The sequence below is a fragment of the Mytilus trossulus genome, unplaced genomic scaffold, assembly GCF_036588685.1.
Source record: "Mytilus trossulus isolate FHL-02 unplaced genomic scaffold, PNRI_Mtr1.1.1.hap1 h1tg000085l___fragment_1__unscaffolded, whole genome shotgun sequence".
Classification (NCBI taxonomy): domain Eukaryota; kingdom Metazoa; phylum Mollusca; class Bivalvia; order Mytilida; family Mytilidae; genus Mytilus; species Mytilus trossulus.
In genome coordinates, this window is record NW_026963295.1 from 3,412,488 (window position 1) to 3,427,156 (window position 14,669).

Here is a 14,669-nt window from a genome sequence, read left to right on the forward strand (position 1 = left end):
TTTAGGTATTACTGAAAAATTATAACACCAGGGTTTTGGATTTCACAAAATAGTCAAAACATTTACTAAATTTTATTATCGGTATAAAGACATCATTCGTTAATATAGCTCAACATGCAGACTTTTTATACGTTCGGGTATTTAACATCGAAATTTTTCTGGAAATATTTTTTATAAAGCACAAAAATGTCAGTATTCACCTCAGAAACTAACAAAACCTTTAAATAGACTTATTAAGAAGGGATATAGTTACCATACTGTTGTTAGGTCATTAAAGATTGCATATTTTGGCATCGAAACTATACATATTTATTCAAAAAACAGTTGTTGGCATGACACTGGTTTTATCTTCTCATATATGGTATGATGGTATGATACTAAACCCCTAACGGGAAGGATTGTGCCTGATATTCATATGATGAAATCATAATCTTTCAATCAGTTTAATTAAAGTCTGGCGCTGGCATGTCAGTTAACTGCTAGTAGTCTGTTGTTATTTATGTATATTATTGTCATTTTGTTTATTTTCTTTGGTTATATCTTCTGACATCAGACTCGGACTTCTCTTGAACTGAATTTAAATGTGCGTTTTGTTATGCGTTTACTTTTTAACATTGGCTAGAGGTATAGGAGGAGGGTTGAGATGTCAAAAACATGTTTAACCCCGCCGCATTTTTGCGCCTGTCCCAAGTCAGGAGCCTCTGGCCTTTGTTAGTCTTGTATTCTTTCAATTTTAGTTCCTTGTGTACAATTTGGAAATAAGTATGGCGTTCATTATCACTGAACCTGTAAATATTTGTTTAGGGGTCAGCGAAAGGACGCCTCCGGGTGCGGTAATTACTCGCTACATTGAAAACATGTTGGTGACCTGCTGCTGTTGTGTTTTCCTGAGGTCGAGTTGTTGTCTCTTTTACACATTCCCCATTTCCATAACACGACAATGAACATGCGCACTATGCAGCCAAACACACAACAGAAACAACAGAAAAAAACATAATTTAATATATGTGAAAGTTGGGTATATCAATACCGAGATAAATCATTTGGCATTGACAATTTACATTGTATAAAACAGTCATAGTAGGGAATAGGGTATGTTCTGTAAATAGTGGAAACGACATTAATGTTAAAGTATAATCTAAGACGTGTGTAAATTGTTATCAAAGGTACCAGGATTATAATTTAGTACGCCAGACGCGCGTTTTGTCTACATAAGACTTATCAGTGACGCTCATATCAAAATAGTAATAAACCAAACAAATACAAAGTTGAAGAGCACTGAGGATCCGAAATTCCAAAAAGTTGTGCCAAATACGGCTAAGGTAATTTATGCCTGGGATGAGAAAATCCTTAGTTTTTCGAAAAATTCAAAGTTTTGTAAACAGAAAATTTCTAAAAAAAAATGACCACATAATTGATATTCATGTCAACACCGAAGTGCTGACTACTGGGCTGGTGATACCCTCGAGGACGAAACGTCCACCAGCAGAGGCATCGACCCAGTGGTATAATCTACGTAATATAATTTAAATTGTTATCAAAGGTACCAGGATTATAATTTAGAACGCCAGACGCGCGTTTCGTCTACATAATACTCATCAGTGACGCTCATATCAAAATAGTAATAAACCAAACAAATACAAAGTTGAAGAGCATTGAGGATCCAAAATTCCATAAAGTTGTGCCAAATACGGCTAAGGTAATCTATGCCTGGGATAAGAAAATCCTTAGTTTTTCGAAAAATTCAAAGTTTTGTAAACAGGAAATTTATAAAAATGACCACATAATTTATATTCATGTCACCACCGAAGTGCTGACTACTGGGCTTGTGATACCCTCTGGGACGATAATGTTGTTCTTTATGTTAGACACATCGTATATATCAACCAATTCATTGTTGTGTTGATCACAGTAACGTATTGAGATATGTGAACATCGTACTACGGAACATAGGGTATACCACTGCTGAGAAATGGATTGGTAATTGGGAACTCATCCCGTTTGTCATGGATTGTCGTGTGTAGTCGTCAGCCTCATTCAATATTGAGGACACTATCAAGGTATGCAGCAGTCCCTTTTGTGCCATTAGTATCCATGCTTTTAAGTTCAATTGGATAAATGAGATGCAAGTCTGACAAAAAAATGGTTATTCGGTGAGAGGACATCATCAGTATATCTGCAAGTAAAATTAAAGAATTGTGTAAGTTCCTTTTTCTTCTTGTCTTGTAGAAAGTTCTGAATGAATACTGATTCATACGAGTACAAAAACAACCCAGGCAGATTATGTTTACTACTAGTATCCATTGAAATATCAATCCTCCAAACGCAACATATCATGTCCAAAGCTGATAAGAACACCAGAGGTCGACCTGCATAATTGTCGACCAAGTTTTATAACATGTATAAAGAATGAAAACAACACAATATCAATTGCTTATTCATGTTATTGTTTTCTACGTTTTAACCCGCCATCGTCAGGAATGCTTAAAATTAAAAAAAATGTCAAATACCTATAGAAACCAATACACTCAAAGAGATATATAACAACATAACCTGAATTATTTGAATCCTTAGATTCTTTATGTTGCAATTGTTTTTAAACCGGCAAATTTAGAAAAGTTTGCCACTAATGATTCCAGTAGTTATGTATCTTAGCGGATGATACCCTTGACCGTTTTAATATTTTATATTGGCCGATGCATTGTCTTTATTAGTATTGGTGAGAATATCTACAGGGTAAACATTTCTTTTGTCGTAAATTTTATCTAGGAGTTTTTCATGTGAAAATGATATCTTAATCTTTGAAAGGATAGTGCTCAGGGTTTATATGTTATTGATATTTTGTAAGTTCTGAATAAATTTCAGCAGTATATTAAGACACTTCTTGATTAATCAACGAAACAATTCCATCAGGATAACAGTTCATGTTGTTTAATTTAATTATCAATGTAATGCAATTTCGACGGGTTTCGACTGGAGTATGTTATTTGACACTCTCCGCTTAACCCAACGAAGCTGTACTAATTACCAAACAAACGTGTCACTACGTTCGTTAAAATGTCTAAGCGATAATTTCGATTTTACTATTTAGAACCCTTTGTATAATAATTTCCATTTTAGAAGCAAACATCTGTCCAGGAAATTGTGATCGGGAAAATATGCTCTTTGTTAGCATATCAATTGAGAGATATTTATTTCATATGCAGGGTCAGTTGGAATGTTGCTATTCCTAATCGAGGTATTTCGAGATGGAATTCACAATCTGAAGGATACTTTATTGTATCAGTGATACTCCTTATCTCAAGATATAATGGGATGATGCATATATCATAGTCACCAAACCTTGATATAGTGGTTTGTCGAATTTGGTGATAATACTTATTTTATGTTTGCATACCAAGTCTTTGGAACTTTGTTTGGTATGTTTAAAAGAGACAGGCGTGCTTCTTATAATGTTTGAAATAGATACAAGACAAAACTGCTGCTGTATGATTTATTCCATAATATTTCTCGAAATCGTTTTATTTTTTTGTAAACTTCACATCTTAATTACATGTTCTATGAATGTCTTCATTGAACTCGATAATTGGACTTTTATGACTGAATTATTGTAATTACATTTAAACAAACACGCTCAAGATAATATTTCAATTGATTCATGTTTCTGTAATTAGCTAATTATTTCGTGTTTAATTAGTATTTAAAATAGTTAGTGTTTACTACTAAGGTGTTTAAAATTTAGTTAAAAGTGTTATAGAAGGATTTATTTTCAAAAAAGTATAAACATTCATAAACAGCGTAACAGACATCGTACACATTTCGAAACCATGGTTGATTTTATTGTTGTGTTTTTATGTGTTATATTTTCAATAGAATTTGCACAGCTGAATGTAATAAAACGTAAATTTATAACAACAAAATATAGAAGAATTATACCGACTAGTACAACAATCATACAACAAATGACCCCGTCTCCAGCGGTCTGTGCATCTTTGTGTACCATTGAGGAAATATGCTGCTGTGCAAGTTATGATACGAAAACAATGCAGTGCAACCTAGATGCATCTTGCTGCCCAAAAAGTGAGATTTCAGCAGATGCACTGTTGTTGAAAAAGTCAAAAGGTAAAAGTAGTATAGTGTGTGGGTTTTTTTAATTTAGTATACATTAACCTTTTTACTACAGAAGGAAAAAATGAAAGAATACTTACATGTTCAACAAACGTTTAAAAGGTTACATGGCAATCAATGTTTTTGATTTTAAAACTTAAAAAAGATAAACTAAGGATGCTTTTCCATTATAATGCCAAATGTATTTAAGTGAAAAAAAGAAAAGCTCATAAATAAAAAATGATTATACATTTGCCATTTTTTTCTTTCTTATGTGAGTTTGATATGCTTATACGATTTGATAATAACGGTAGACCATCATAAAGGTTAAATCAAGAGACATTTATATATTTACTTCGGTTTCACCAAGGTAAAAATGCTGATGTATTTAATGAACTTAAAACTCTAGTAGACAGAAAAGTAAAACAAACCATACAGTTTTTTGACAATAGGCTGATAAGAGATTAGGGGTCTGATATAAAATAAGTTGTATTTTCCGTAATTTGCCAAATGAGAATATAATGACCAAATTCAAATAAAACAGTATTCAATAAAATAAATTTGACCGACATAAACCAGCGACTAAATTCAGGCTTCTGACTTGGGACCGGCACATTATGAACCATGTGTTGATATTTCTTATTTTGCACAATTCTCAAACCTTATGATAAGTCTTTTGTCTAAAACACATGATTACATCGAAGAGCTACCGTAAACCATATTACAAATAAAAAGCTTTTGGTAACCAGAGAACGAATTCCATATCCGAACCCAACCGATCTAGGTTTCAAATCATACATTTATCACTGAATCATATTCTCGATACTCATTCAAAAACCTTAAAGTTGTTTTGATTTAGGTTACATGTATGTCATTCTCTTTTTAAAGTCTAATTATCTAATAATCAAATTTCAGTTTCACTTCCATGTCCAATCGGATGGTTAAAAAACGAAAACAAATGCTACTACTTCAGCAATGAACTGAAAGATTGGACAAATGCTAAGGTTGGTAATTCGAAATGTATTTCATATTATCGTATGTTGCTAGCACTATTATAACATTTAGTAACATTCTATTTGGGTAAATAGACAAGCTTTTTATCACTTTTTTTTATTAAATTTTATTTTTAAATGTATTGATAATTTTTGGTATGTCATCTGAAGCTCATTCTTGCTATAGGTTTATGAATAAAAAAAAGATGCCGTACTTTTACAAATAATACAACTCTCCATAAGACACCAACTGACACAGAAATTAACAACTTTTGTTATACCTTTCATATCTTTTTTTTAAATTTCTATTGGATAAAACGTTATCACGCGTCATGGAGTAATTCTGTTGTTTGTCATTCAATTGCAAGGAAGGACGAATCACTCTAAAAATGTTCACCAGCGGTGCATAACCTATTATTCACTTTTTAAGTTTGTTGATTTGTACTTGATTTACCTCCCATGAAAATGACATCACATACGTATATAAACAAAATGGCAGCGTACGCGTTACCTGACTGGTAGTCCATCGAGAGACGAGGAAATAAGGAATTGGACATGAATACAGCTGACAGTGTTAGCAGCCGATGATACTTAAGTTACCTCCCCTGAAAATGACATCACATACGTATATAAACAAAATGGCAGTGTACACGTTACCTGACTGGTAGCCCATCGAGAGACGAGGAAATAAGGCATTGGACATGAATACAGCTGACAGTGCTAGCAGCCGATGATATCTCTTATAAACGGTCCTTTCCAAGGCAATCAATAATTTACAAAAAAAATCAATTTTTGTTGTAAATTCGAGAAATTCTAGAACACAAATGTATTTTAAACGTCAGTTTGTGTTTGTTATGTTAAAAACATAGACTAGTAAGTGTTCGAAAAGCCCTTCCACTGTTAGTTCGGTAAAATAAAACAATTGTTGCGCCCACAATGAAATAACCTGCTCGTGTTGATAATTTTAAACATTCATCTCCTCAACGGGCCATAATGGTAAATAGTTCACTGTAAGGCCTATAACGATGAACAGAACCTTTAATTCGCTATAAAAGGCTCTGCATTGACTTAAATTAAATAAATTGAACGGGAAAAAAAAACATGTATATGTATGTAGGGCCTATGTTGTCATGTTGTCTAGCGCGTTGGGCATAGTGCAAGGTAATTTGGTGCCACGATATCTCAGTAGCATGTGTTCGAATCCCGATCAGGGAAGAAAAAAACGTTTGCTTCTAAAAAAAATAGAGATCTATCTTTATTGGGCTGTTATTAAGACGACCTATGTGTATGTATTACAGATTGTCTGTGAAGATGATGGAGGATTGCTTGTAGAAGTAGATTCAAAAGGTGAAAACGACTTTTTAAAGTTGTCAGCATGCGCGACAAGTATGTATATTCATTGCATTAAGATGTAAGCAAGTGAACCAGCAATACACTATGAACTTGCTACGCTTATATTTTTGATAAGTTTTCACAGGTGGACATGTTCTAAGATTGTGATATATCCTTCGTGTAAAAGTTTTGCATAAACATAAAATGTGAGCATCGGTATTATAACTGTTTTAAAGAAAAAAAGAATTCGGATAATACTACATCATTTCATAAAATATCAACTTATTTTATTATATCAATATTTGAAAATTTCCAAACGCTCAGATCATCGGTTGTATACGATTTTTTACTTACAAGGATATTAACTGGTTGAGTACGAAATGAAAATTCTGTCAACGAACTAAGAGTCATTACGGTTGACACTCTTCACCAGAGACAAAAAGGTGTAGACCTAAGCAACAATAGGTATCAATATAAATGATGAGCGAAACTAATACAGCATAAAAGCTACAAAAACTCATGAAATGTTATTGTATATAATCGAGAAGCCAACGGCCGTATATTTGAACAAAAACAAATATGATATACAGCAACAGGCGACAGTCACTGATTTACAGGTTCATTATGTTTTACTCATTTTGAAATCATGTTATGCAAGCACGTTTAACTTAGATAAAGGAAACAGTAGTATTCCACAGTTCATAAGTCATAAATCAAAACTATGTTGCATACGATATTTCTACCTACCAGTTAACTATAACATCTTAGCCACAAGTTTATCGTTTTCTGTTTAGTATCAAATTTATATTCAGATCCATTTTGTTTTATCTCGTGATCAATTTTATTTGGAAATCGTCAATGGCAGTCAGCAGGGTTTAAGAACATCAGTTGTTCGACCTGTTAGTAAAATGCGTGTTGTTTAAATAGACTTTTTTACTTTTTTGGTCTTTTGGAAAAAGTTGTTTGTGCTGTATTTAGACCCTTCTACAACGAAATTTGTTTTACATGCACACGTATGAAAATTGCGTTTTTTATCCAACACAATTATACGTTTGAACGTAGTTTTCAATTTAGACTCGTTTATATATTTTCGCTTGGGCTTGTATCATATTTCCCCTCCAGTTTATATGATCCGTTCATCCCCTATCTATACTATTAAACGAGAAGACCTCATTTTGGGTGTCGCTTCTCTTCTTTCCACAATAAATTAATCTTCATGCCTCTGTGTCCTATATGTACAATGCATAATCGCATTTGTCATCCATTCATATGATTATCCAGATTGAGTTAATTTGGGAGAAAAAAGGCGTCCGGATATGTTTCCGTCATTGGAAGAAATTTTAAGTCAGATAAGACTTCCGGTTTGCGTTTTCTGTATACTTTTTAACACACATATACTACGAATATTATAAAGTGTATTATCTGTCTGATATCTGTCATTGGACGAATTTTAATTCAGATTAGACCCTCGGCTTGCGTTTATTGTATACTTTGAAAGAAATACTTATACTAGGAATAAAGTGTACTTTCTGTCTGATACCATTTTCAAGTTTACTATCCACGGTGGTCACAGAGTTTATTAAATAGAGAATGTCTGTATAATATATCAATGACCGCCGTGGATCGATTATTAAACTGAGAATTGAATTTAAAAGAAAATACACTGTATGTATAGTAATAAATGAAGCAGGACCTTTTCGGGACGTCAGGAACGGGTGTTTTTAAGATCAAAATTTAAGGATTGACCTTTTCGGGGTCCGGATTTCTTTTTTTCGAATTTCTGGAAGTCGAGGTATTTAATTTATATTAAATTCGGAACCTCGGGATTTCAAGTTCTTAAGACCGGGATATCTGGATCAGGACCCCTCCCGGTGCGATCCCCCCTTTTATAAATGTTCATAATACACAGATAAGCGCTAAAATTATCCATGTGTCATTAAAATTAATAGAGAACTAACCAAAAAAAATGATTTCTTTTGTGAAAAAAGGAGGAGCCGGCCTAGAAAAACAATTATCCTGTCCCAAATTACCTATGACTTTTGATACCTTTTTCTGAAATTCTCCAGTCGTAAAGTTTTTTTACGAAAAAAGAAGATGAGGTATGAATGCCAATGAGACACTACTCCGCAAGAGACCAAAATGACACCGAAAACAATATTTAAAGTTAAAAAAAATAATTTTCCTGTCCCCAAGTACCTATTACTTCCGATACTTTTCCTGAAATTCACAAGTCAGTAAATCTTTAACAAAATTCTTTCTACAGCACTTTAAATACTTTCAACAACACTCTAAATGCCCGCGATTTCGCGGGTGTGTTCTAGTAAACTTCTAAAATTCAAGAGTCTATCTGAAATTGAGGGTAAATCATTTGACCTTCGAAATACCGTTTCGACCACTAACATCACTGAAGAGACATATATTGTGAAATCTAGATCTGGTGTATAAAACAATATTGACACCTTGTGTTTGTGTCATAACATCTTAGCCACACGTTTATTGTTTTCTGTTAAGTATTAAATTTATATAAAGATCCATTTTGTTACATCTCGTGATTAATTATATTTGGCAATCGCCAATGGCAGTCAGCAGGGCTTAAGAATATCAGTTGTTTGACCTGTTAGTCAAATGCGTTTTGTTTAAATATACTTTTTCACTTTTTGGCCTTTTGAAAATGTTGTTTGTGCTGTATTTTAACCTTTCTACAACGACATTTGTTTTACATGCACACGTATAACAAATTCGTTTTTTATCCAACGCAATCATAGGTTTGAACGTATTTTTTTCAATTTAGACTCGTATATTTATATATCTTTATCTTAGTCTTATCAAATAGAACAGTTTTGTGTAACTGTTTACTCGGATAATCGTTTAACTGATTAACCGGTTAACCGGTAGTGTACATTAATGTTTGTATCTGTAGTACCTTACAAATGTACGTATTTTTAATACGATATATTGTAGTTTGGCATTATAAGGCATATTGTTAGGCTAAGTTGTCTGTGAGAATTCCTGGCGATGTTTGACTTTTGATCAACTAAAACTGCCGTCTCTACTATGGCATGTATGGCGTGTTTAATAACTTCAGATTGAGAAGATAAGCAAACTTCTTGATCTCATCAAATTGAAAATGTCTGAAACCGACTTAAAACAATGCGATGACGTCACCCTATTCACATACCGTGCATTCTTTTTCTAGAATCAACGCTTCACGAATGTGTCGCTGAAATGGACTCACCAGATTATCTTCTATTGTTTCCTTTGTATGTCTTTTTTCATTAAATTTGAAAAGACAAATTTACTGATTTCTGTTCGCTGATGACACAATCTCAAAAACTTACCTATAACTTCTGAAATTTCTATATGCCTTCACTAAGAATCGAACACGTCCATGAGTTGCGTTACGTGATACTGACATCAACATATGACGAAACCATGGGCTACAAGTCGGTTACCATTTAAATGTCTATTATACATATATATACATATAACGCGTCAAAACATCAACCAAACAATGTTAGATCTGTAAATTTGCTTTCGCAATTTTTTGGTTTTCCCTCGCCGAGATTCGAACCCATGCTACTGTGATATCGTGACACCAAATCTCCTGCACTGCAGCCGTCCCGCTAGACCATTCGGCCAGCTGGGTTCTAAAAAATAAAGCTTTAAGTGGCCGTGTGTTACCATTTCTAGTCAGTTTTAATCTAGCGGCGATCTGCAGTATATGATATATAAGGCATGGAGATGTTATCGTTACAGATCAGCTCAAATATCTATAGTAAAGGATCCTAAAAATTAATGTATGATACAGTCACAGAAAATAATTATATTTATAAGTACGTCTGAGTCAGTGACAACTCTACAAAAGATTTATTTATTGGATCGCCATCAATGATGGTGATACGTGGCTGTGTACATTATGTATATACAACTCGTCTAAACATCAACCCAACGATGTTAAATCTGTAAATTTGCTTTAGCAAATTTATTGTTCTTCCCTCGCAGGCATTCGAACCCATGCTACTGTGATATCGTGACACCAAATCGCATGCACTGCAGCCGTCCCGCTAGACCACACCACCACCTGGACTCTACAAAAATAAAGCTTTCAGTGGCCGTGTGTTACCTTTCCTCGTCAGTTTTTATCTTGCGGCGTACTGCAGTACATGGTAAGTAAGGTATGGAGATGTTATTGTTACAGATCAGCTCAATTGTCTATAGTAAAGGATCCTACAAATTAATGTAAGATACAGTCACAGAAAATAGTTATATTTACAAGTACGTCTGAGTCAGTGACAACTCTACAACAGATTTATCCATCGGATCGCCATTAATGATGGTGATACGTGGCTGTATACATAATATATAAATGAATATATGATTTGCAACGCGAAAACGGACGGGGCTTGTACCTTTGTATATACATAATAGGTTAAACGTATAGTATGAGTTGGTAGCTACGAGGTTTCATGGTTAATTTAAATGAGTTAAAGACAAGGAGTTGTCTGTTTAGGTCTTAATCCCTGAATTCTTTTTCTTTTCCTTATTCCCTTGTTTTCAGCTTTTGTTCTTGTTTTGCATGTTATAATATTGTGGATATTTTGTGAAAAAAAAAGTTTGGTAGTTTATTATCGATTTATTGTTGGTTATTCTAAATATTATTTCATCTGTTTCACTCTATAATTTTACAAATGTTAATTCGCACAATTCCTTTGCTAGAATCGTGATGTGCCTAGAATTTGGCGTCTTGTTAGAAATTTGAATAGAATTAAGATAGAATATATATCTTATTTTGTAAAAATTGCAAAATTTAGCTCTTGTATGTCTTACGTCAGAACATAGAACAGTTAACATGAGAGTAACTTGTGTGAAAGAAAGCAGACTTGAGGCTATCATAAACTTGAGGATCACATTATATAAAAGATTCAAGTGTTTTATTACAATTTATAGAGTACTGGTTAGGTGGAACCGACGAACAAAAAGAAGGTGTTTGGATATGGTCACACAGTCAGAATCTTATAACCTTTACTGATTGGAGAGAGGGAGAACCAAACAATTATAACGGCAATGAACATTGTCTTTCATTGAAGGAAGCCTCTGGGTATGCATGGAATGATGGCCCATGTCAAAATTTGATGCCATTTATCTGCGAAAAAGGCAAGTAACTTTTTTTTCTCTATAAATGTTGAAGGCCGTACTTTAACCTATAATGGTTTAATTTTTAAATTGTTATTTGGATGGAGAGTTGTCTCATTGGCACTCACACCACATCCTCCTATATCTATTAAATACATGTATCAAAAGAACGATCGAATGTTTTGATTTAATTTTCGATATAATTCCAAAGTTTTACATTCAATTTGATTTATAATATTTGCTATGTTATTAATTAGCAAAGGTACCAGGATTATAATTTAGTACGCCAGGCGTGCGTTTCTCCTTCATAAGACTCTCATCAGTGACGCTCATATGAAAATACTGATAAAGCCAAACAAGTATAAAGTTGAAAAGCATTCAGGATCCAACATTTTTAGTTTACCCCTAAATGAAATTAACAAAATGCGATGTCCGGCATTGGACACTCAAGTTTTTTTAAGCTTAATATTAAGCAGATAAGTTAAGATTTCTGACTTTCTGATTCTTTTTGAACTTGGTGTTTCATATGTCATTCAATACAAAAATCATTCTATTATTAAAATCATTTTTTTTCTTAATTTTTTCTCACTTTACACATGGTTTTATAAAAAAAAATTATACGACCATTAACCTTTAAAATGATATGTTTATTTGACAATTTTTTTATTTTTTTTTTGCATTTACCTAAAAGTATACTTACGGAATTTGCTATTGTTCGGTAAACCATCATCAAACACAGATTGTGGTTATTGCTACAACAGATATATTAACCCTTGCCGTTGTTATTGCTGAAATAGATATATTTACCCTTGCCGTTTTTGGCACAACTTTTTTATCTTTTGGTCCTCGATGCTGTTCAACTTTGTACTTTTTCGGCTTTCAAACTTTTGTATCTGGGCGTCACTAGTATGTCTTGTGTGGACATAATACACTTCTGGCGTATAAACATTTTGAACTTGTTGCCTCTTTGTTGGCTGTTGTTCGTGTGATTCCTTGTCATTTGTGGTCTCCAATTTATTCATATTGTAGTCCTGTGGTGTTGTGTTGTCATTTTGATGTTATATTTCACATGGTCATAAAAGTGCGAAGTTTGGCATGCCACAAAACCATGTTCAACCCACCATTTTTGCCTTTAAAATTGCACTGTACCAAGTCAGGAATATGGCCATTGTTATATTATAGTTCGTTTCTGTGTGTTTAACATTTTAACGTTGTGTCGTTTGTTTTCTCTTTTTTTTAATGTAAATTCACATTGCGATAAGATGTGTCACGGTACTTGTCTATCCGAAATTCATGTTTTTGGTTTTGATGTTATATATATATGTTATATTTGTTATTCTCGTGGGATTTTGTCTGATGCTCGGTATTTTTCTGTGTGTGTTACATTTTAGTGTTATGTCGTTGCTCTCCTCTTATATTTAATGCGTTTCCCTCGGTTTTAGTTTGTTACGAGGTAAACATTATTTCAGGCCTCTAGTTGAATTTTGGAATCAAAACTGTGCATCGCTAGTTATACGAGTTTTTCCACCTACTCCAAGAACGGAAAATGCGTATCACTTAAGTTGCTCTTTACAGTTGCCGTTAAAGAAATATTGTTATCGACCCTAGTCGTCTTGTATCAGGTTATGTCGTTATCACATATCGATAATAAGCAAAATATGTCGATATTTAATTTTAAATGATACCTATTTATGATTAATAAGAATTGATTTTACATGTGTGCTCCTCTATTTTTAATGACTATAGATTATGACTATTTCGTCTATCAAATTTGTTCTTACTGCCTGTTTAATAATTTTTTTTTTTTTTTTTTTTTTAAACTCAAATGAAACATTATTGATTTTTTCCATTTCGATTTACCTGATAGCTCTACTCTCACTTTAACTACAAATGAATATTAGCAAGCAATCCAGTGCAATCATGAAAACAGGAATGTTATGAATAGTAACCCTAAATTAATCTACTTATTTTATGTTGAATTTATTGTTTTTAGCAAAAACATATTGAGGTTCGAGAGTCTCCATTGTCTACAGATGATTTACATTTATGTCAGGTGTTTTAAGATAACTTCTTTAATTCATTCTAGGCATCTATATCCGTTATTGTTTCTCTTACTTTGTCTTTCTATCTTTCTTATTGACGCATTTTTGTATTGTTTTTGTTTCAATATTTCAAATTCAAATTTAAAACTCCAGAATCCCATGAGTGTGTTTATAGCGCATGCACAGTTTGAGAAAAAAGTGTGGACCAAAGGGAAAACATACTAACGAAGCTACGCCGTTTAATTATCTGAAGATCCTAATAATTATAGTTGTACTTATTACATTACTTGCAATGTAAAACCGTGGTTTCCCAGTTAAATACAAACAGAAAATAACAAATGTGAAATAAATTCCGTTATTTCACTCATCTGACGTCATACAACAATATGTGTTGTCTAGACGTCATCAATGACATCGATTCAAAGCAACTTTAAATCCGTAGAAAAAAAAACATTTTCTACTTTAATTCCACTTACAATTCCATTGCCAATGTAATGAAAATAATAAATAATTTTCTGTATTTGAATTCATTGATTACATTTGGATTTAGTTATTCTATGGGTAATTTTTAGAATTATATGATCTGCTCTCTGATGGGTTTGTTGTCTCCTTCACACGTTCGCCATTTCAATTCTCAATTATACATGTTTCTCCTACAGATGTATTGAATTGAGTTGGAAGAAGAAGTAAAGATTTAGAAGACGAAGATCACCGAGTACAATAAAGCATGTTCTACAACAATTTGTCCAATACATTAAAGTGTAATGTATCTTACAAAGTGTTGTATATCTTTCATGCAAGCTTGTTGTGTGTTGTTGTGTTTGGTTCTTTTGGAGTCTTGTTTTATTATATATTCAATGATAACCAAACAACTAATAATAGGGTTCTTGTGGCGAATAAAAGGATTCGTCAAGTTTCATTATTCATTTATTCATACGACATAAATAAATCAACCCTGAAAGTACACAAATGACAAAACGTAAATACATAGACAGTACAGTGTACAAAGGGGTATAACTCTAAATCATAAAACGGAAAGTACATTATAAAATACGATAAACTA

The 14,669-nt window shown here is 33.0% G+C and overlaps 1 protein-coding gene across 1 annotated transcript; it reads left to right on the forward strand.

The window, feature by feature from the left end:
• Positions 1-478: 478 nt before the first annotated feature.
• Positions 479-11,593, forward strand: LOC134699855 (perlucin-like; the record flags this gene model as incomplete). Its single annotated transcript, XM_063561262.1, has 3 exons — positions 479-523; positions 6,398-6,485; positions 11,379-11,593. Coding segments are annotated over 3 exons (348 nt in total), but the record flags the coding sequence as incomplete, so codon positions are not given.
• Positions 11,594-14,669: the final 3,076 nt, after the last annotated feature.